Source organism: Neophocaena asiaeorientalis, unplaced genomic scaffold (genome assembly GCF_003031525.2).
Source record: "Neophocaena asiaeorientalis asiaeorientalis breed wild unplaced genomic scaffold, Neophocaena_asiaeorientalis_V1.1 scaffold78, whole genome shotgun sequence".
Lineage (NCBI taxonomy): Eukaryota > Metazoa > Chordata > Mammalia > Artiodactyla > Phocoenidae > Neophocaena > Neophocaena asiaeorientalis.
In genome coordinates this window covers 6,646,683-6,668,243 of record NW_020175018.1, presented here as the reverse complement: position 1 = coordinate 6,668,243, position 21,561 = coordinate 6,646,683, and the positions used below count along the sequence as shown (strand labels likewise).

Here is a 21,561-nt window from a genome sequence, read left to right as displayed (position 1 = left end):
TCTTGTTTCAAGGCCCTTACTCCTTTTTGTTGAAAAGTCTTGGTCTGAGCGGAGGCAGTTGGTCAAGTTTAATGTTTTATCTGTGGTATGGCCAGGAGATTTGCATCTTCAGATTTGCTCTGTAACCTCCATGTGGTGGGTTACTTCCTCACAGAGAATAGCCCCCTTCACTCTCCAGCCCCACCCAGTCTGCACGGCCCTTGAAGCTTCAGAAGCACGGTGGTACGGGGACATGACACGCACTTGGAGATGACCAGAATTGGGTTTTAGGTCTTGGCCCTGTCACTAACTGACCTGGGGGCTGATACGGTCTTTCATTCAGAATTGTCATGGGGGTTATATGAGTTCTGGTGTGGAAAGCACCTAGCGTGATGCCTGGCACACAGTGGGTGCCCAGTGCCTGCTGGTGTGCCCTCTGATCTGAGGATTCTATCACAGCTCCCTCGGTTCTGCCCCATCAGTTGTCAGTTTCGGCTGATCCTTCTGTGATGTTTCTTTGGCTTTGGAAGGAAATCCCTAACTTCTTGCCACAGTCCCTGACACCCTGCGCTGTGTCGTCGGCGGTACCTTTGTGCTGCAGCACGCAGGCTGCTCTCAGCCGCGCAGCTGGGCCTTCCCGCGTCTCCTCCCTCTGCTGGGACCGCCCTTTCTCCTCCTCCCGAGGGGCAGGCCCCTTGACCTTCACGGCTCAGCCTTAATGTGACCTTTTCGAGAGGCCGTCAGTCACTCCCTTCCCCAGCTCGTTCGGGACCCAGCCAGCCCTCGGGACCCAGCCAGCCCTCGGGACCCAGTCTTTCCCACCATGAGTCCCATGACTGTTTGTAATGGTGTATTTTACTGGTGTGGGTGCTTGACGTGTGTGTCCTCTGCTTCGTCCCTAGTGCTCAGCACCCAGCTGAACAAGATGGTAGTCACTTAATAAATTCTTGTTGATGAGATGAATGTGTGACCTTGTATAAGATACTAAAGCTGTAAACTTTGGTTGCCTTATCTGTGAAATGGGAAAAGTAATACTTAACTCCTAAGGCCGTGGTGAGGATGAAGTAACATATGCCAGGACAGTGCCTGGTACCCCGGGTCTTAAGCAGATGCGGGTGGCTGCCACATTCCTGGGAATCAAGTGGCTGGAGCAGTGTAGCAGCAGGGAGGGAGCACGCAGACACCCCAGTCTTAGGAGAGCAGGCAGTGATGAGGGCGAGGGGAGGCTGAGGAGAACAGGGACGCCTTTAGAACCAGGCAGGAGAGCAAGAATCGCGTGGGGTGCAGGCTGGTGGACGTGGTTGAGGCCAAGTCTGGAGCTGACAGAGTGGGTGTCGCCGCCACCCTGGGGTGCTGGCTCTGCAGGAGATGGGGCCTGTCAGTGCCTGGGGCCTTGGGAATCAAGTTGGGCTTCTGGCTGTGGGATGTCTGTGCTCCGTGCAGAGGTTCACTTGTGTGGTAGGATGGCCTCCTGTGTGCTGGATCGAACGCTGTGAGTTCTCGGACCTCTGCACGTCCCAGCCGTGCCCTCCAAAGACCTGGCCAGATGGCGGGCTGGGCAGTGTAAATTTTTACAATCTTTTTTTTTTTTTTTTTTTTATGAAGCAAAACTCAACTTTTATTTGTAACTTTTTACAAGTAACAAGTTAAAAGATTTGTGGAAATGATCCAAAGTGATGAATTTTGTCTATAAATGTGGTCCAAAACAATGATGTTGCAATTTTATTGCTATTTCCTAAGATGACTTAATGTTCAAAACCCACGATTTTAAAATTATTTTTGTGTGAACGCTTTTTTCTCTTTTGTGATTTTAAGCAAGCTACTATAGGTTTAAAATTTTTCAAACAGTGACATACAACTTAAGCATTACTACAAACCCGTGTCCCCTGCATCGGCAGGCGGACTCTCAACCACTGCGCCACCAGGGAAGCCCAACAGGAAATCTTTACAATCTTTTTGAAGGCCATTTGAAAAGAGATTTTGATGGTCATACAAATAATATTACTCTTGAGCCCGATAATCCATTTTGGGAAAATTTGTCCTGAGGAGACAACCCAGTGGAAGGAAGAAAGCTCTGGGCATGACGGTGTTTGTTGCCACATTGTATGTAATTGGGAAAAACTGGGAACAGGGGAATTATATTTTACGTTTGTTATCTCTTTGGCTTATCGCAACAAGCTTGTGATGAAGGTATTTCACAGGTGAGGAGGTGGAGGTTGGAGAGATTAATGACTTGCCCATGAGTTTAGCGTGATTGAGAAACAAAAAGAAGACAAAATTGGGACTTCCTTGGTGGTCCATTGGTTAAGACTCTGCGCTCCCAATGCAGGGGGCCCTGGTTCGATCCCTGATCAGGGAGCTAGATCCCACATGCCCCAACTAAGACCCGGTGCAGCTAAATAAATAAATAAATAAAATAAAACATTTAAAAAAAGAAGGCAAAATTCAAACCTGGTCTTTCTGGTTGTAAAGCCTGTAGGCTTCTCCTAGAGCACACTGGATCCATAAGTGGGCAAGAGAGAAAGGGTTAAGTAATGGACTGTGAACCAATTCAGTGAATTTAGCGCAGTCATTTTAAGTGATAATTATGTGAATTATGCAGCAACATGAAAATATTTAAGATATGTTAGGGGAAAGCAATGGATTATACAAATTCACTTATGTTATAATTTTACAAAAAGATGTGTATTCATGAGCAAAGGCTGAAAAGAACATAAATAGAGTTGCTTTCGTAAGATAGTTGTATTCCAAGTGTTATTTGGGTTTTAAAATTCTGTCATTGCTACAGTATTGTTTGTTAATAAATAGATGTTTGCTTAGTCACAGTTTTCTGGATGATTTGAGGACACCGGGAGAGTACTGGAATCAGAAACTAATTCCAAAGTGTCTTCCTCATTGTACTAACCTCACTTAGTTGCTGCTGGCAGAATTGCCTTACATGCAGTATTGTTTACTGGAGATGAACTCTGGGCAGCAGGATTTCATGGTTTTTTTGTTGTCTAGGTGAATGGTCTTAACAGTTTTTGGACTTTCAAAGAGGATAAAAAATTGACAGTGGCCCGAAGATCTGCGTATTGAGGGCTTAGTGAGAACTGGATTCCTTTTGAAAGCTATCCTGTGTTTTCTGCTTGCTCCGTGCCAGGCTCTGCCAGGTACTTTAGCTCATTTAGTTGTCACAACACCCCTGTGAGGTAATTGATTTTTATCCTCATTTTATAGATGAGCCAACAGTGACTCAAAGGTGTTAGTTTTCCCAAGGTTATGTGGCTTACAAGTGACAGCATTGGGAGTTGATCCGTTTCCTATTCTGCTGACCCCAGGGCCCTTGCTCTTATTCCTTGTGCCTTGAATTGAAAGGTGATCTGGTGGGTGAGCTTCAGCTTTGGAGGCCCAGGCTCTTGCAAGCCGTTGAAACTGATTGCCAGAGTTAAGCACCTTGCTGAGAGTTCAGTTGGTTGGAGTTGTCCTGATTCTTTTTTATGTTGTTGGCTTTTGTTTTTCTTCCCTTTTTGATGTGCTGTAGGCTAGGAAGGCCTTTGATAGGGGGTGGGGTTGGAAGTGGGCATGGGAGGAAGCCATAATGACCAACTAGTAGCTCCTTCAGGGTCTGTCCCGCTGCTGAGCTGCGGCTGCTCCAGCTTCTGAAAGCTCCACCCCACCCCATGATCAAGTTGGGATGGTTCCCATTTCAGATGTTGCAGCTCCACAGTCACACTTGAGTTGCAGGAGCCGGAATGTGGCAGGTACAGTCTTGAGTTAGCTTACTTTTTTTTTTTTTAAGTACTATTTTTATTTTTTTAATTTATTATTTTATTTATTTATTTATTTTTGGCTGTGTTGGGTCTTCGTTACTGCACACGGGCTTTCTCTAGTTGCAGGGAGTGGGGGCTGCTCTGCGTTGTGGTGCGTGGGCTTCTCCTTGTGGTGGCTTCTCTTGTTGTGGAGCATGGGCTCTAGGCACGCCGGCTTCAGTAGTTGTGGCATGCGGGCTCAGTAGTTGTGGCTCATGGGCTCTAGAGCGCAGGCTCAGTAGTTGTGGCGCACGGGCTGAGTTGCTCTGCGGCATGTGGGATCTTCCCGGACCAGGGTTCAAACCCCTGTCTCCTTCATTGGCAGGCGGATTCTTAACCACTGCGCCACCAGGGAAGTCCCTAGCTTACTTTTGAGCATTGAGTTTCTGTCATATTTGGTGGGTTTTATATTTTGAGGTATTTATAACTGCTGTATGGTAAGCTGTTTCCAGTGTTTCCAACTCATTTTTTTTTTTCATTTCTTGAACTTGTTTCAAGTACAGATGAAAAGAATATTAATATTTTAAGTTCTTATGCTGTGCCAGGCACAATACTAAACATCCCAGTTAATTTCCTTTAATCCTTATAATAGCTCTCTGAAACAGGCATCATTATAATCCCATTTTTATAGATAAAGGAACTGAGGCACACAGAAAAATGAACTTGACTAAGGTCATATGGCTAGTAAGGTAGTCCGGACTGTATTCATTCATTCATTTATTCATTCGTTCAACAAATGTTGAATGTCAACAAATTCAACAGATGTCTGCTGTTTTCCAGACACTGTGCTAAAACCTCAGGGGAAATAGCCATGAGCAGATAGATAATAAGGTCCCTGCCCTCTAGAAGTGGATTGTATTCATATGACAAGCATGATAGTAAATAACGCACGTGTAAATAAATAGTATGAATACAGATTGTGACAGCCTCTAGCAAGAAGACAGGAGGTCTGTGTTAGAGAGTAACTTGGTGGAGGTGGTGGAGACAGGTCTGCTTTAGAGCAGGTGGCTAGGAAGGGCGTCTCTGAGGTGCTGACATTTGAGCTGAGATGGAAGGGCTGAGGCTGAGCCACCCTGGGAAGTGCTGCAGGAAGAGCTGTGCAGGCAGACAGGGTGGCTTATGTGAGGACCGGAAGGGAGGCCAGGGAGGCTGGAGCGTTGCGGTGAGGGTGAGGGCTCTACCTGAGGCCGATAGCGGAGCCAGATCACACAACCCTGGGGCCACGGCAGGAAGCTTTATTCCAAGAGTGATAGAAAAAAAGCAATGGAGTGATGTTAACCAGATTTGTCTGACTCTGAAGGTTTCTCCTTGCCTCACTTTGCCTTCAGGAAATTCTTAAATGTGTCCATTCATCCGGCCATTGGGTATTTAGCGACCATCTCTTATGTTTTAGACTAGAATACACACAAAGATATGGTTCCCCATCTCTTAGAGATGGATTGGGTAGAAAGGCAAATAACCCAACTGGTACAATGCAGTGTGATAGTTGCCATGATAAAGAAATTAGAGGGTGTGTGGCAACATTTAGAAGGACCCCAGAGGGTGTGTGGCAACATTTAGAAGGACCCCAGTACAGCCTGATGGGGTAGTCAGAGGAAACTTCATGAGGGCAGTGGTAGTAAGCAGAGAAATGAGGCTGACGTTGTTGCAGAAAAGATGTTGCCTGTATTTCATTGTATTCATTTGGGCTTGTCTGGCATTTGCAGTGACCTTCTGAAGGCTTATTTACCTTCCTCTCATTAAAAAAAAAACAAAACAACTTCTTTACCTATAAATAGGACAAATATTCTTTCAAGTGTTGCTAAGAATTCTAGCAGTGCGCACAATGTGGGCATTCTAAGCCCACTCCATAAATAATTTATTGGTAGCCGAGTAATAGAATAAGGTTTCTCTTTATAGGAAGCATCTGGCGGGGTAGACTTTTTTGTTTGAATGAATGTTTTATGTGCTGTTTCCTTAAAACATTTAAAAGGAGGCTTTAATGAACCTACCAATTGTTTCTTGCGCTGTTCTTCTTAGCCACAAAATTGAAATCTTAAGTGTTAACAAGGGGCCAGGGGCAGAGAGTTTGAAATATACTTAATGTAGAATATGTTAATCACTTTCTTTTATCAGTCATAAAAGTATTAAAAAGTTTATTAGAAAGAGTATTATATACTATTACCAGTTATTTTTAAAAATGCTGAAGAAAAATGCCAATGAACGTATGTTTATGGTGATGTATTGGCATTCAAGTATGGCTATTAATATTTTGCTATATTTTATTTTACTTATTTTAAAATCAACTTTATTGAGATATAATTTACATGAAATAAAACTCATCCGTTTAATTTTTTAAATTTTTTATTTATTTTATTAGTGGTATGCGGGCCTCTCACGTTGCGGAGCACAGGCTCTGGACGCGCAGGCTCAGCGGCCATGGCTCACGGGCCCAGCCGCGGTACGTGGGATCTTCCCAGACCGGGGCACGAACCCGCGTCCCCTGCATCGGCAGGCGGACTCTCAACCACTGTGCCACCAGGGAAGCCCTAAGTGTTGGCTGAGTTTTGACATATGTATAGTCCCTTGTAACTTTCGTCATAATTGAAAAAATATATATGTATTTATTTTTAATTGTTTTGGTATACGTGTATACGGTTTTAGGCTCATGTGACTGTCAACCACAATCAGAATGTTCCGTAATGCCAAAAAATGCCCATGTGTTGCCTCTTTGTGGTCAGACTGTTCACCCCAGACCTCTGGCAGCTAATCCTCTGTTCTTAGTCCCTATAATTTTGCTTTTTCCAGATATGATATAAATGGAAGCATACAGTATGTAATCTTTGAGGCTAGCTTCTTTTCCTCACCATAATATCTTTGAAATTCATTCATGTTGTCGTTTATCACTGTAGTTGAATATCTTTCCATCATATGGATGTACACTTTATTCATTCACCCTTTGAAGAACATTCAGGTTCTTTCCATGTTTTGGCGGTTATTAATAAAGCTGCAGTAAACATTCCTGTGTACGTTTTTTTTGTGTGGACATAGGTTTTTGTTTCTCTAGGGAAAATACCTAGGACTGGAATTGCTGAGTCATATGGTAAGTGTAGTTTTTTCTTTTTGGTAAGAAATCGCCAAACTGTCATCCAGAGTGATTGTGCCATTTTGCATTCCCATCAGCAGAGTATGAGAATTCCATTTGTTCCACATCTTTATCAGCATTTGGTATTGTCAATTAAAAAAAATTTTTTTAGTCATTCTAATAGCTGTGTAGTGGTATCTCACTGTAGTTTTAATTTGCTTTTTCCTAATGGCTGAAGATGTTAAAGATCTTTTCTTGTGCTTATTTGTCATCTGTATATCTTCTCCTGTGAAGTTTCTTTTCAAATCTTTTGCCTGTTTTTTGTTTTTCTTTTAATTGAGTTGTTTTCTAACAATTACATCTTGGGAGTTATTTATGTATTCTAGATGCAGTTCCTGTCTTGGATTTGTGATTTGCAAATGTTTTCTCTCAGTGTGTAGCTTGTCTTTTCATTCTCTTAACACTGTGCTTTCCAAAGCAAACGTTTTATTTAGATTTTGATGAAGCTCAGTTTACTGATTTTAAAAAAAGTTTTTTATGGATCATGTTATAGCTAAGAACTCTGCCTCGCTGTAGGTCCTGAAGATTTTTCCCTGTGTGTTCTTCTAAAAGGTACTGTAAGGTCGGATCTTAACTAACGGCACCATGAAACAGAGGAAAGCTTCAAGTGAGCTTTATTAGGGAGCGCTCCCCGGGCGAGGTTCACTGGTCCGAGAGAAAGGGGGCCAGAGAAGTCGCACCCGGGCGAGGGTTGGGCCAGATTTTATAGGGGAAGAAGGGAAAGGGGTGTGGTGAATCTGGGAGGGCGCAGGGTATTCCTTATTTGGTGGTCTTTTCGGGTATCCTGGAGGACCGTTAGTCCCGCCCCTCGAAAGGCGGGAAGGCTGGGCTGGGTTCAAAGTCCCCAGGTCAGTTCCTGGAACTGGGTGGTCCGGAGAATTTCGGTCTGATGCAACCTGTGAATCTGATTGTGTTCCCCTGCCTCGGGCCAGTTGGCCTTACAGGTACAATTTTACATTTAGATCTGTGATCTAATTTGACTTAATGCTTGTTTAAAGTATGATAGATCAGGGTTCATTTTTTTGTAGATAGATGTTTGATTGTTCCGATGTCATGTGTTGAAAATGAAAACAGTATCCTTTCTCTATTGAATTGTCTTTGCACCTTTGTCAAAAATCAATTGGCCATAGTTGTATGGGTCTATTTCTGTATTCTGTTTCACTGGATTCTTTTTCAAAATTGTTTTCACTCACCTAACTCTTTTACTGTTCCAAATAAATTTCATAATCAGCATGTCTTTATCTATAAGAACTCTTGGGCTTTTGATTGGGATTGTGTTAAATCTATAGATCAATTTGGAGAGAATTGACAACTTTATTATATTGAGGTTTCCAATCTATGAATTTGGACCAGGGCTTGAACCTTTTAGGGTCTTGATTTCATCAGCATTTTGTGCTCTTAAGCATATATAATGTCTTATTAGGTTTATACTTAAAAATTTCATTTTTTGAAGATATTGTAAATGGTATTTAAAAAATTTTCAGTTTCTGATTGTTCATTGCTAGTATATTGAAATATGATTGATATCTGCAAGTTGACTTTGCTAAACTCACTTAATGAATTCTGGGAGCTGTTTTTGTAGATTCCTTGGGATTTTTTAATATGTATGGTCATTATATGCAAATAAAGATTGTTTTATTTCTTCCTTTCCAATCTGGATGCCTTTTGTCTTCTTCCCTTGCCTTACTGCGCTGTCTGGGACTTCAAATACAGTGTTGAATAGGAACTGTGAGAACCGATATCCTTTCCTTATTCTTGATGTTAGGGGAATAACATTCAATTCTTCATCTTTAAGTAAATATGTTTTTTGTAGATGTGTGTTTTTTTGTAGACATCCTTTAGCAGATAAAGAAAGTTTCCTTTAATTCCTAGTTTGCTGAATTTTTATCCTGAGAGGCTGTTGAGTGTCAAATGCTTTTTCCTGCCTCTGTTGATGTGATCGTATGTATTTTTTCTTCTTTAGTCTTTTAGCTTGGTGGATTACATGGATTGACTTTGGAATACTGAAGTAACCTTACATTCCTGGGATAAATCCCACTCATGATGTGTTAATATGTTTTTCCAACTCGTAAAAATTTAGTTAAGGATTTTGTGTCTATCATTCCTGAAGGATTTAGTCTGTAGTTTTCTTGTAATATTTTGGTCTGATTTTATGAGGGTAATGCTGCCCTGACAAAATGAAGTGGGAAAGTTCCCTCATCTTCTATTTTCTGGAAGAGATTGTGTAAAATTGGTAGAAATTTAGGTATTTGGTGGAAATTGCTACTGAAATCATCTTGATTTGGAATTTTCTTTTTTGGAAAGTTTTTTATTACAGACTTAAATTTTTAAGTAGCTATAGGACTATTCAGTTTCTCTTATTTCTTCTTTGGTGAATTTTGATAATTTGTACCTTTGAAGGAATTGTGTTATTTCATCTGAGTTCTCCAATTTACATGCATAGATTTGTATGCATTATTTTCATATTATCCTTTTAATTACTGTGGGATCTGTAATGATAACTCCTCTTTCATTCTTGATATTGGTAATTTATGTCTTCTCTCTTTTTTTTTTTCTTTGCCAGTCTTGCTAGAGGTATGAGTTTCATTGATCATTTGAAAAGAGCTATCTTTTTTTTTTTAAACATCTTCATTGAAGTATAATTGCTTTGCAGTAGTGTGTTAGTTTCTGCTTTATAACAAAATGAATCAGCTCTACATATACATATATCCCCATATCTCCTTTGTAAATTGATTTTTCTCTGTTGTTTTTCTCTTTTCCATTTCATTGATTTCTGCTCTTATATAATGTTTATTATATCCTTCATTCTTTTTGCTTTGGGTTTATTTTGCTCTCTTTATGGTTTCTTAAAATAGAAGCTTAGATTATTGATTTGAGATATTTCTTCCTTTTTAAAAAAATTTTTATTGGAGTATAGTTGATTTACAATGTTGGGTTAGTTTCCGCTGTACAGCAAAGTGAATCAGTTATACATATACATATATCCACTCTTTTAGATTCTTTTCCCATATAGGAATACAGAGTATTGAGTAGAGTTCCCTGTGCTGTACAGTATGTCCTTATTAGTTATCTACTTTATATATAATAGGTATATATTTCTTCTTTTCCAAAGCATTTAATAATATAAATTTCCCTCTAAATATTACTCTAACTGCATCCTACAAATTTTTATTTATTTTCATTTTCATTTATTCAAAATATCTTTTGATTTTTCTCTTTTACCCATGGATTGTTTAGAAATGTGCTATTTAATTTCTAAGTACTTGGGAATTTTCCAGTTTTCTTTCTGTTATTGATTTCTAGTTTATGTCCATTATGGTCAGGGAATATAGTTTGATTTTAGTTCTTTTAAATTTGTTAAGGTTTGTTTTATGAGCCAGGATATCTTGGGAACTGTTCCATGTTCACTTGAGTTGTTGGGTAGAGTATTTTTATAAATTTATTTATTTTTGGCTGTGTTGGGTCTTTGTTGCTGCGCACGGGCTTTCTCTAGTTGCGGTGAGTGGGGGCTACTCTTCGTTGCGGTGCGCGGGCTTCTCATTGTGGTGGCTTCTCGTTGTGGAGCACGGGCTGTAGGCGCGTGGGCTTCAGTAGTTGTGGCACATGGGCTCAGTAGCTGTGGCTCACGTGCTCTGGAGCACAGGCTCAGTAGTTGTGGCGCATGGGCTTAGTTGCTCCGCAGCGTGTGGGATCTTCTTGGACCAGGGCTTGAACCTGTGTCCCCTGCGTTGGCAGGTGGATTCTTAACCACTGAGCCACCAGGGGAATCCCTAGAGTATTTTATAAGTGTAAATCAGATCTAGTTGGTTGATGGTGTTGCTCAGCATTTTTATATTTTGTTTATTTTTTTGGTCTATTTTTTCTTTGAGAGATGAGTATTGATGTCTCAAACAATAATTGTGGATTTGTTCATTTCTCCTTTCAATTCTATCAGTTTTTGCTTCATGAATTTGAGGCTGTAATGTTAGGTACATACACAATTAGGATTGTTATTTTTCATTATTATGTAATGTCCCTTTTATGCCTGAATACTTTTCTCAGATATGAATAACCATTCCAGCTTTCTTTTAATTAGTGTTTGCATGGTACATCTTTTTCTAACTTTTATTTTTAATCTACCTCTATCATTATATTTGAAGTGGGTTTCTTGTATACAGCTTTGGGTTTTTTATCCATTCTCATAACCTCTGTATTTTAATTGTTGTGTATATCATTTACATTTAACATATATCAATGTATTTTAATTTAGGCCCACCATTTTCTTACTTGTTTTCTGTTGTTTCTTCTGTTTTTTTTTTGTGGTACACCGGCATCTCACTGTTGTGGCCTCTCCCATTGCGGAGCACAGGCTCCGGACATGCAGGCTCAGCGGCCATGGCTCACGGGGCCAGCCGCTCCGTGGCATGTGGGACCTTCCCGGACTGGGGCACGAACCTGTGTCCCCTGCATCAGCAGGTGGACTCGCAACCACCGTGCCACCAGGGAAGCCCTGTTTCTTCTGTTTTTGATTCTTCTGTTTCCCCTTTTAAATCTTCTTTTGGATTATTAGAATTATTTTACTGTTTCATCTAAATTTATCTATTGAGTTTTTGAACATATCTCTGTGTATAGTTTATTTTAAAACATTAAAGAATTTTTAGTGGTTGCTTTAGAGATTATAGGAACTTTTCATTTCACCATAAGTGAAATGTAAAAACGTTGCCACACCTATCCCCAGTATATTTTATATCCAAAAACATTGAAAATGCCACCAGACTATGTTTTAACTTTTGCTTTACTGTCATAAATGTTTTAAAGAACTTGAGGTGTTTTCATTTCTACTGTTCTTCTAGATAGTTATCGAGATATTTATCATTTTTTAAAAATTGAAGTATAGTTGATTTACTACCATTTGCTTCTCTCTTCCTTCCTTCTCTCTTCCTTCTTCCTTCATTTCTGAAGTTTCCACCTTTCTCTGTAGTATCATTTCCCTTTGGTCTGAAGAACTTCCTTTAGCATTTCTTTTAGAGCAGATCTTCTGGCAGTGGATTCGCTTGGTTCTCCTTCATTTGAGAATGTCTTCATTTTACCTTCACTGCTGAAGAATTCTAGCGTGACAGTTTCTTTCAGCATTTTAATAATATTGTTCCACTGCCCTCCGGCCTCTATGGTTTTGACTGAGAAATCTGCTGTTATTTGAATCTTTGTTCCTCATAAATGTGTCATTTTTCTCTGGCTGCTTTCAAGAGTTTTTGTTTGTTTGTTTTTGTTTTATGTTTTTTGTCTTTATTTTTCAGTGGTTGCTAGGTGTGAATTTCTTTGAACTTATCCTGTTTGGTGTTTGATAAGCCTCTTTAGTCTGTATGTTTTATGCCTTTTTCAAAAGTTGGAAAGTTCTAAGTTGTATTTCTTCAATTTTTTTTTATACTACACTCTCCTAATTTTCTCCTATTTTTCTGGGACTCTGATGAAAGACCTTTTGGTATTGGCTCAGAGGTCCCTGAGGCTCTCTTAATTTTTTCTTTTCTAAGTTTTTTCGCCCCTGTTTTCATATTGGATAATTTTTGTTGATCTGTCTTCAAGTTCACTGAGTATTCTGTCATCACCATTTGTTGAGCCCATCCAGTCCATTTTTATTTGGTTTTTGTATTTTCCATTTCTAAAATTTTTATTTGGTTCTTTTCTACATTTTCTGTTTCTCTGCTGAGACTTTATTTTGCCATTCATTTCAAGACAGTTCACCCTATGTCTCGGTATTTTGCCAACATCTTAATCACTTGACTTTAAACCATGTTTATGAGTCTTTTTGTAGTTAGAAGTCTTACATTTTGATATAATCAAATCATATAATTTATTCTTCATTCTTTGTGCATTTTGTTGACCCTGTCTTAGGCATCCTCTATACTGTTTTTTATTTCATTTAGTACTGACAAAAGTGTATTATCTCTATATTATAAGTGAAGAAACTGAGGCTCTGAAAGGTAGCAAATCTAGGGTTACTCTATGAGAAGAGTTAGGATTGAACTTAGTGTTGTCTCCAAAGCCCCTGATCTTTCTGCTTTGCCTTTGAGAACGGAGCTGGAGTAGTGACTTGGAGAATGGAAGGGGAACAACAGATGCATGAGTTATGGCCTGGGCAGACACACTGGGTTTAATAAAACATCATCAGCAGTCTCTTCACAGTTCAAATAGTCTTTAAAAAGGATGCCTTCATCTAATATTATTTTTAAGTTATTTTTTGTTAGGAAATTTATACTAAAAAAATTCAAAAGGTTATATAGCATATACTTCCAGATACATACCATTTATATCAAACAAGTAAGCATATCTTCCCCTTACTTTTTAAAATGGTAGCCTGCCACATATAATATTCTATACCATAGTGTTTTTGTTTAACAGTGTGTCTTGATAACTTCCTTTGAGTACACAGAGTGATCTCTTATTCTTTTTAGTGGCTCCATAAGATTCTGTTGAGTGGCCATATCATAATTTACTTATAACCATAGACTGTTGACTTTCAAAAATGTGAAAAATGAACTGTAACATACATGTAGGAGCACGTTTAAATCACGTGAGAACGGTTCAATAAATTATCAAAAAAGTGAACATAGGGCTTCCCTGGTGGCGCAGTGGTTGAGAGTCCGCCTGCCGATGCAGGGGACGCAGGTTCGTGCCCCGGTCTGGGAAGATCCCACATGCCGCGGAGCGGCTGGGCCCCTGAGCCATGGCCGCTGAACCTGTGCGTCCGGAGCCTGTACCCCACAGCGGGAGAGGCCACAACAGTGACAGGCCCGCGTAACGCAAAAAAAAAAAAAAAAAATGTGAACATATAAGTAGCTTTAGTGTGTATGCTAATTTCTGTTCTTGGAGTTAGGTTAACCTGCTTCAGAAAGCTTGCTGGATGTTACAAACAAATAAATCCGGTGTTTTCTATAGGCAGTGAGGTTTACTTGACACATCATAGTCACTAGAGCCAGACAGAGCAGGATATGAATCTCAGCTTTTCCACTGGTTATGTGATTTTTGATCGTGTGTATAGCGGGGGTAATCTGCTCTCAGAGTTGTTTTAGGGGTGCAGATATTGTATTTAAATTACCTAAGCTCAGTGTCTCTTACATAGTAGGGTCTTGGTAAATACTAGTTTTCTTAATCTGTTTTTTTTTTTAATTTCCAACTTTTAATTTTAACAAATCTTAAACTTATGGAAAAGTTGCAAAATAGTACAACAAACAACCATATATTCTTCATCTAGATTTATCAATTAATATTTTGCTACATCTGCTACATCCCTTTTTTTTTCCCTCCCTCCCCACTTATTAGAGAGCTAGTTACGGGCATGTGACTGCACCCTTAAGTACTTCAGCATGTATCTCTTACGTAGGATATTCTCCTACAAAATCATAATACTCTTACCTTATATAAAATTGTTATTCACATTCCCCCAGTTATCTCCATAGAGCTTAAAACAATTTCAAGGTTCACTGTATGATTTCACTGTACTTAGTAGTCAGGCCTCTGTTACTTCCACTTATTTAGAAGAGTCCCCCAGCCATTTTTGCCTTAAGATTGTCATTAAAATTTTTGAGAGTCCAGCCCCGTTGTTTGTAGAATGTCTTTCAATTTGGATTTGTCTGATTGACAACTCTTGATTAGACGCAAGTTAAAGGTTGTAGGCATTTTGGGAGTTCCCTGGCTGTCCAGTGGTTAGGACTCGGTGCTTTGACTGCCGGGCCTGGGTTTGACCCCTGATCGGGGAACTAAGATCCTGCAAACGGTGAGGTGCAAAAAGAAAAAACAAAAAGATTGTAGGTGTTTTAACATTTTAAACGCAATTGCTTGCTTTCAGTGATTTAGTTCAGGAGGCACGAGATGTCATTTTGTTCCACCAGGAGGTGGTATTAAATATATTCTCTTGATTAGGGTGGTGTCTAGCAGGTTTCTAAATTGTGAAGATACTCTCCTTTTGTAAATAACAAGCCATCTGTGGGGTGACACCTTGAGACAGTGGGAATATCGTGTCTTCCACTGTTCTTTCACCTGATGCTTTACGCATTGATGATTCCTGCCCGAACCAGTCATTACCATAGCAGTTGTATGAGGGTGATTTTTTCTTCCTGTTATTCTTCTACATTTATTAACTGGACTTCTTTTGTAAAGAAGAGCTTCCCCTTTTCCTTTCCTTTTCTTTCTTTACCTATTTACTCACTATCAGTGTGGAGTCATGAATTCTCTCTCCACTCAGTCATCATTCATTTCAGTGCTCAGATGGTCCTGAGTTTGGCTCTTACGTCTGGGTTAGTACAGTTATAGCAAAGGTAAGCTTTTACTCCATTTGTAGCCTTGGAAGCTATGGGGATTCATGCAGGTATTGTCCCTTAGATCTTACTTTTGATGACCCATCTGTTCTTATTTTCTAGCAAATCACTGAATTGAAGAAAGAAAACTTTAACCTAAAGCTCCGCATCTATTTCCTCGAGGAAAGGATGCAACAGGAATTTGATGGCCCCACTGAACACGTCTACAAAACTGTGAGTGCCCTGCTTCTTGCCGCCATTCCCAGTGTCTCTTCTAACAGTCATTCCAAGCAGAAGTTTGATTAATATTTGTTCTCAGAGTTGGCATGAGTAGAGAGCACTGCTTTCACTTCATTTGAATTGATTACAGGGAGCATGAAGAGATAATAGGATGACCTTAATATTAAGCAAAAGGCGATGCAAGATTAATTTTAAGGGAGTCCTTCTCTCTTCTTAAAATGGGAATTCTGATTTACCGTATCTCAATTGCCTTTTTCTCATTATTTATAATTTAGACAAAGACAGGGAAATGGTAGAATGTCTTTGGAATTGAATCCTATTGTTACTGACTAACTTGTGTAACTGTAGGCAAGTCACTTCAGCTCTCTGGGCTTGCTTCCAGAGTTAAGTGATAATCCCTCTGTCTTGGGGTTATTTGTGTGGATTAAAATGAGTTGACAGATGAAAAGCCTCAGCACCCAGTCAGCGCTTGACAATGATCATCATTATCTTCTTGGGGCTTCCGTGGGCGGCCTGAAGGTAGGCTTGTCATTTTTCCTGTGATCTGACTCTTCTGTATTCCTGGTGTGCTTGCTTATCACTGTCAGAAGGAAGAGTCTCTTCCTATCTCAAGTCTTGACCTGGAGGTCTCTGCCTGAAAACAAACCTTGGTCCTGAAAGTTGAAAAAAGAACTTGGCTTTCTTGAAGAGACATGAGTACAAACAATATTTTAGTGCCTGTTTCTTGACTTTCTCTAGGAGATTAGCCCTTGGCCTGAGAATTCTTCCATTTTTTTCTATTCGGAAGTTTGCACCAGTGGAAGCTTTTGAAGGAGGAAAAAGAACTCTCCTTGAGTTTTAGCGGATGGACTTAAATGGGCTTGTCTTGAAGAGGGATTGTACTGTACTTCTGAGCCTTTTCAACCATTGAAAAGCTCCCTTGTCCCTCAAGACACGATTTCTCTTTCTTTATTGTGGGAGAGAAGGACAGTGAGGGTCTCCCCTTCTCTGGAAGGAAGTGGTGGTGCAATCGGAATTTTAAAGAAAACCCAGTAACTGAAAATATTTTGTATGCAAGTATGATTATCATGTATCTCAGAACGAACATGGGTGTTAGGACATCAAAGTAAGTTAATTGCCTACCCCTGGTCGGGCACCTGTCCTGGGCATTTGTGCATTCATCAGCTTGTTTTAATTAAGACAGTCCTGTACAATGGAGGTGGTCCTCACCTTGCAGGAGAGGCAGCTGAAGCTCAGGGAAGATCAGCAACTTGCTCCATGTCGTATAGCTGCTCTGTGAGATGGGTTTTGGCCCCGGGTCTGCCTACCTCATTCTACTACACAGTTTCAGCTCTTCTTTTCCACTCTTTGGCTAGATGACTTGATTTAATTGCACTTTTATTTAAATTTTAATTTTTTGGATAGGTGTACATGGTTCAAAATCAAAAAGCATAAAAGGTATACACTGGAAAGTCTTTCTTCCGCCCTTGTCTCCTAGATTCCCTGGATCTAACCAATATCATTAATTCCTCAGGCAGAGAAGTTTTATGTGTACACAAGCAAGCATTGTGTGTGTACGTATATGTGTACAAACCCCCTTTTTACATAAATGCGAGCATGTTCTGCTTTGTACCTCGCATTTTTCCTTAACAATATCTTGAATATCTTTCCTTAATAGTGGTTTAAGAGCTTCTTCATCCTTTTTTATAGTGATATTCCATTTTATGCTTATAAGGTGTCTTGATTTTTGGTTTAGACATTTCGGTCGCCATGTATATAAGTTTATAACTTGAAGTATTGAGGTTGCAGAAAAAAGTCTAGTGGACATGTTAGCAGTCCATTCTTTTAAATTTGCTGGGCTGGGGTGCCAGTTGGTTCATCAGAAAGCAAAGCACTTAGAACATATGCTATCAGCTGTTACATAGAAGCTCTCTGCCCTTCAGAGAGCTGGAACAGGAATCTTCTCTTTGAAGGGTGTTTCTGCAGTTTTCACAAAACCACAGTTGAAGACATTGTGCACTGTCACTCAGTGTCCTTTATGTCAAGATCAGTTTCTTCTCGAAAAAGTTCTGCTGCAGAGATGACTTCTTTAGTTCCTGTTGTTTGACAGTGAAAAAAATAACACAGTCTGAGCCTTGTCTCGTAGCCTCTTCTCATTTGTTAGTTCATTCAGTCCTCAAATCCACCATGTCAGGTGGGCTTATGTTTTTCGTGTGACACTGAGGGATCCGAAAGGAGACACCTTGCTCTCTGATCTCCTGGGCTTGTGTTTCTAAGGACAGTTACAGGCTTGCACTTGCACTTTCACATTGGATGTGAGCAGGAAGGCAGGGCCTGCGTCTGCCTCGTCTACTGTGGTGGCCTTGGTGCTTAGCCTGTGCTTGGCCTGTCACAGGGGTTGGTGTATGTCTGTGAAGTGAAGGAATGAGTAAATAAACGAGCATCCACTGACTTGCCACGGTTTCCTCCTGGGAAGGAGTGGAGGCAGAATTTGAAGCCAGGTCCGTCTAGTCCCAAGGCTGTGGCCTTTCCATTCTGGCTGACTTCTCAGTCAGGGGTGCTCTTCCCCCCAGGGCTCCTTGGCTAAAAGGGAGGTAGACCTGTCCTCGGAGATTGTAAATTTTACCGGAAATGTTATTTTTATTTAAAATAATACACATGTAGTATGGAATAAGATGTAAAGTTGGCATACATGATTAAAATAAATCAGGAGCAAGGTTAGAGAAATCTTGGACTTACAGCAGTCCCCTGCAGGCTGCGCACTCAGACCTTCCTCTTTACTGCGTGAATTCACCTAATATTCCGCCGGGGGTACATCTGTGGACTGGTTTGCGAAGCTGATCTCTCCCCGCTGCCTCATGTTGTGACCCGTGTGCCAAAGAGTCTGTCTTTGGATTCTCACGTGAGTTACAAGCCCAGGACCATGTGTGTCTCCCTTTGTTCCAGTCACTTAAGAGGAAGACGGCTGGGGAACACTGTGGTGTCCCCTATAGACAGCTGGCCCTATGTGGTCATGGCTCTTTGGGAAGGGAGCACCCTGAAATCTTACACTGAAATGAGACAGGCAGTGATGTGGCTTCCTGCTTATCCATCCACAGGTTTTATTTTTTTGACGCTGTAACACATTCCCACTGCTACACCACCACATGCGTGATTGCAAACAACCAGAAGTAATTACCTTGGAATGGTAAAAGCAAGCTGCAGAATTGATTGTAAATTTGCCTGGTGGAGGGCAAACAATTTTTAAATCAGCCTCACTTGTATGACATTTATGCCTGAATGTTTGAATGCTCTGGCTCTTAGAAGCTTGGAAAATTTACACAATTGTTCCAAGCCTTGAGAAATCCAGGGCCTTCTTTGGAGCCCACCAGTGTTCAGTAATTCCCTTTTCCCTGTTCCCCGAGGCTAATGAGGGTTTGAATCTAATATCTGTCTATTATGAGCATCACGGAGCCAGTCTGTGCTGAAAGCAGGTTTCCCACTATAGGCATTCGGATGTCCTGTGCTTCACACTGTTTCTTTTCTTTCCTAATCTTGTCTGGAAGAACATCGAGCTCAAGGTGGAAGTAGAGAGTCTGAAGCTGGAGCTCCAGGAGAGAGAGCGGCTGCTCATCAAAGCCTCGTGAGTACCTGTCCCCCTGCCGCGAGCTCACAGGTCGCCCATGGTTCTGGTGGTGGAGGCTGGGTGCGTCGGTACAAGAGAACCTTGTGTTTCTAAGCCAGTTCTTCTCCAGCGGGGCTCTGAGGACCGCGAGGAAATTTACAATTTTATTTAATTATTTTTCAACAAACTTTTAAAATGTAACATACTTACAGGAAGATGAACTGATCGTAAGTGGACATACAGCATGACGATTTTCACAAAGCAGGCACAGCTGTGGGCCACCTTCCAGATCAGAAACCAGAACATCACCAGCCCCCCGGACGCTTCCTTTGTGCTCCCAGAACTTACCCTTCTCCCTCAAAGCTAACCACTGCTCACCGCTAGCATCCGCGTTGCTTAGTTCTGCCTGGTTTTGAACTGTATAGAAAAGGAATCGTACACTGTGCATCCACCCTTTTGTGTCTGGCCTCTTTGCTTAGCCGTGTGTCTGTGAAATCCACCCCTGTTGTCAGTTACATCAGCAGCTCCTTCATCTTCATTGCTGTGAAAGGCTGGGGGGCCTCGGGGTCCTGAAGGACTCCTGCGGTGGGTGAGGCAGGGGGGCAGAGGGTGGGGCTTCAACCAGAGGAACTCGTTCTTGTATGTGTTTTATGTGCTAGGGTCCCTTGTAATATTTAGTTTATAAGAGGGGTTCTAGTGCTTTAAAACATTTGAAAACTATTAGCTTAGTCAATCAATCAGTTAATTAAGTTAAATATTTATTGAACAACAAGCACAGTTCAGAGGATACAGTCTGTGACTCAGCTGGTCATTCATTCGTTCATACACATTTCTCACGTGAGCGTGCCACACGCTGAGGATTTGAGAAGAGATGTCCCTTCCCTCAGGAGCTCATTGGAGACGGGGGAGCCTGTGAACGGGGTATGCTGGAGGTGCAGTGACAGAGGGCGTTTGTGGGCACGGGGTGAGGCACCAAAGTGTGCTGCGTTTCGCTTGGTGAGAGAGGAGTAAGACTTCCCGGAGTTGACCCACCAAGGACCTGGCTGGAAGCTTACGTGGAAATGCTTCATCTGTCCTAGCAGCAGAGCTCCTGCTGGATACGGCTGCCCAGGGGCGTGGGGCCTTTGGCCCAGGGCACAGCTGCGCCGCTCTGGGCCAGGCCGCACAATTCCTTTTATTGTCACACAGCCAGCAGCCGGCATGGACTGCTGTGGGCTCTGAGTAGACTAGAGGTTCCCTGGCCCAGGCTTCTCGGAGTTACGCTGACTGGCACACGTGGTATTTTCTGAGTGAGTGAGGAATGAATGAATGAACAAACTAGATTGACACTTTTTTTTTTGTTTGTTTTTGGCCATGCTGCTGGGCTTGCGTGATCTTTGTTCCCCATCAAACCCGGGCTCAAGGCAGTGGAAGCGCCGAGTCCTAACCACTGGACTGCCAGGGGATTCCCTGAACGCGTTGTTTTTGTTGGTTGCCTTTGTTGTTGTTTGGAAGCACATCGTTCTCTGGGCGGGAAGTCAAATTGACTTTACCAAGCCTAGAAGTCAGTAGCAGAATTCTGTCTGTTTCCTACTCTGTTCACCCTGCCTGCTGCGGATCTCAGCCAGGACTTGTTTCTAGCCAGGCGTGTGCACATGGAAACCCAGACTCAAAAAGGCCACGCGCACGCCTCAGTACCAACGCACCGAGCTGAGCGTTTGGGGGCTGGTGCCCGTGTTTGTATGCACAGATTTCCCAGCTGCCCAGACTGGTGTCCAAGGCCCTTTTTGGTCTGACCAGCTTTATTAATTTATGCAGAAAATATTTATCAAGCAGTTGTCGTGTGTGGCACTGGCCTAGGTTCCTGGAAATAGAGCCATGATCCAAACAGACACATGGGGCTTACATTCTGGAAGGAGTGATCGGGATAGAATACTTGGAGTAATAGATATATAAATACAAGTTGGGAAAAGAGCTGTGAGCGAAAGGGAGGAAGCTAGGAGAGTTAGAGCAGCAGGAATAGGTCCGTAGCTGTAGATGTGTGGCCGGGAAGGTGGCATTTGAGATGAGATTGGATCTGGCGGTAAGTAGGCCTTGACCAGGGGGAAAGGGTGGAGAAGGTGTTGAAGGAGGAGGGAATGTGCAGGTCTCAGGAGATACGACAGGTCTAGGGGGCTCGGTCTTGTCTTGCAGGGTCTTGAGGCCTCACTAGAGATTTTGGTCTTTATCCTGAGATCAGATGGAAAACAGTCATGGGTTTTAAGCAGCTGACACAATCAGGGCTTTGTGTTTTCAAAGGTCACTCTGGTTGCTGAGTGGGGAATGTTTTGTGGAGGGAGCCAGGGTGGAAGCAGGGAGTCGAGTTAGGAGGCTGGGCCAGTAGTTAGGCAAGAGATTTGTGATGAGCTGCATGGGGGGACTGGGGAGATGGTTGGGAAGCAAAGTCCACAGGGCTTGGTAATGGTGGGAAGGGTGATGTCAAGGATGCCTTCTAGGGCAGGGGTTCTGTTTAAGAAAGTCCCAGTGACTTCACTGCTCCAGCTTTCTCTCCACCAACACTTTATCCCAGTAGTGCACAGGTACTGAAAATGT

General features: G+C 41.7%; 1 protein-coding gene across 9 annotated transcripts in view; it reads left to right on the top strand.

Moving 5' to 3' along the window:
- The window catches only part of CDK5RAP2 (CDK5 regulatory subunit associated protein 2), a 181,755-nt gene that overhangs the window by 17,068 nt on the left and 143,126 nt on the right, over window positions 1-21,561 (top strand). For all 9 annotated transcript variants that reach the window (XM_024762304.1, XM_024762298.1, XM_024762306.1 and 6 more), the window contains exons 4-5: window positions 15,291-15,401; window positions 18,932-19,008. In XM_024762304.1, the coding sequence (XP_024618072.1) occupies window positions 15,291-15,401; window positions 18,932-19,008 (188 nt within the window). The remainder of the gene's footprint in view (window positions 1-15,290; window positions 15,402-18,931; window positions 19,009-21,561) is intronic.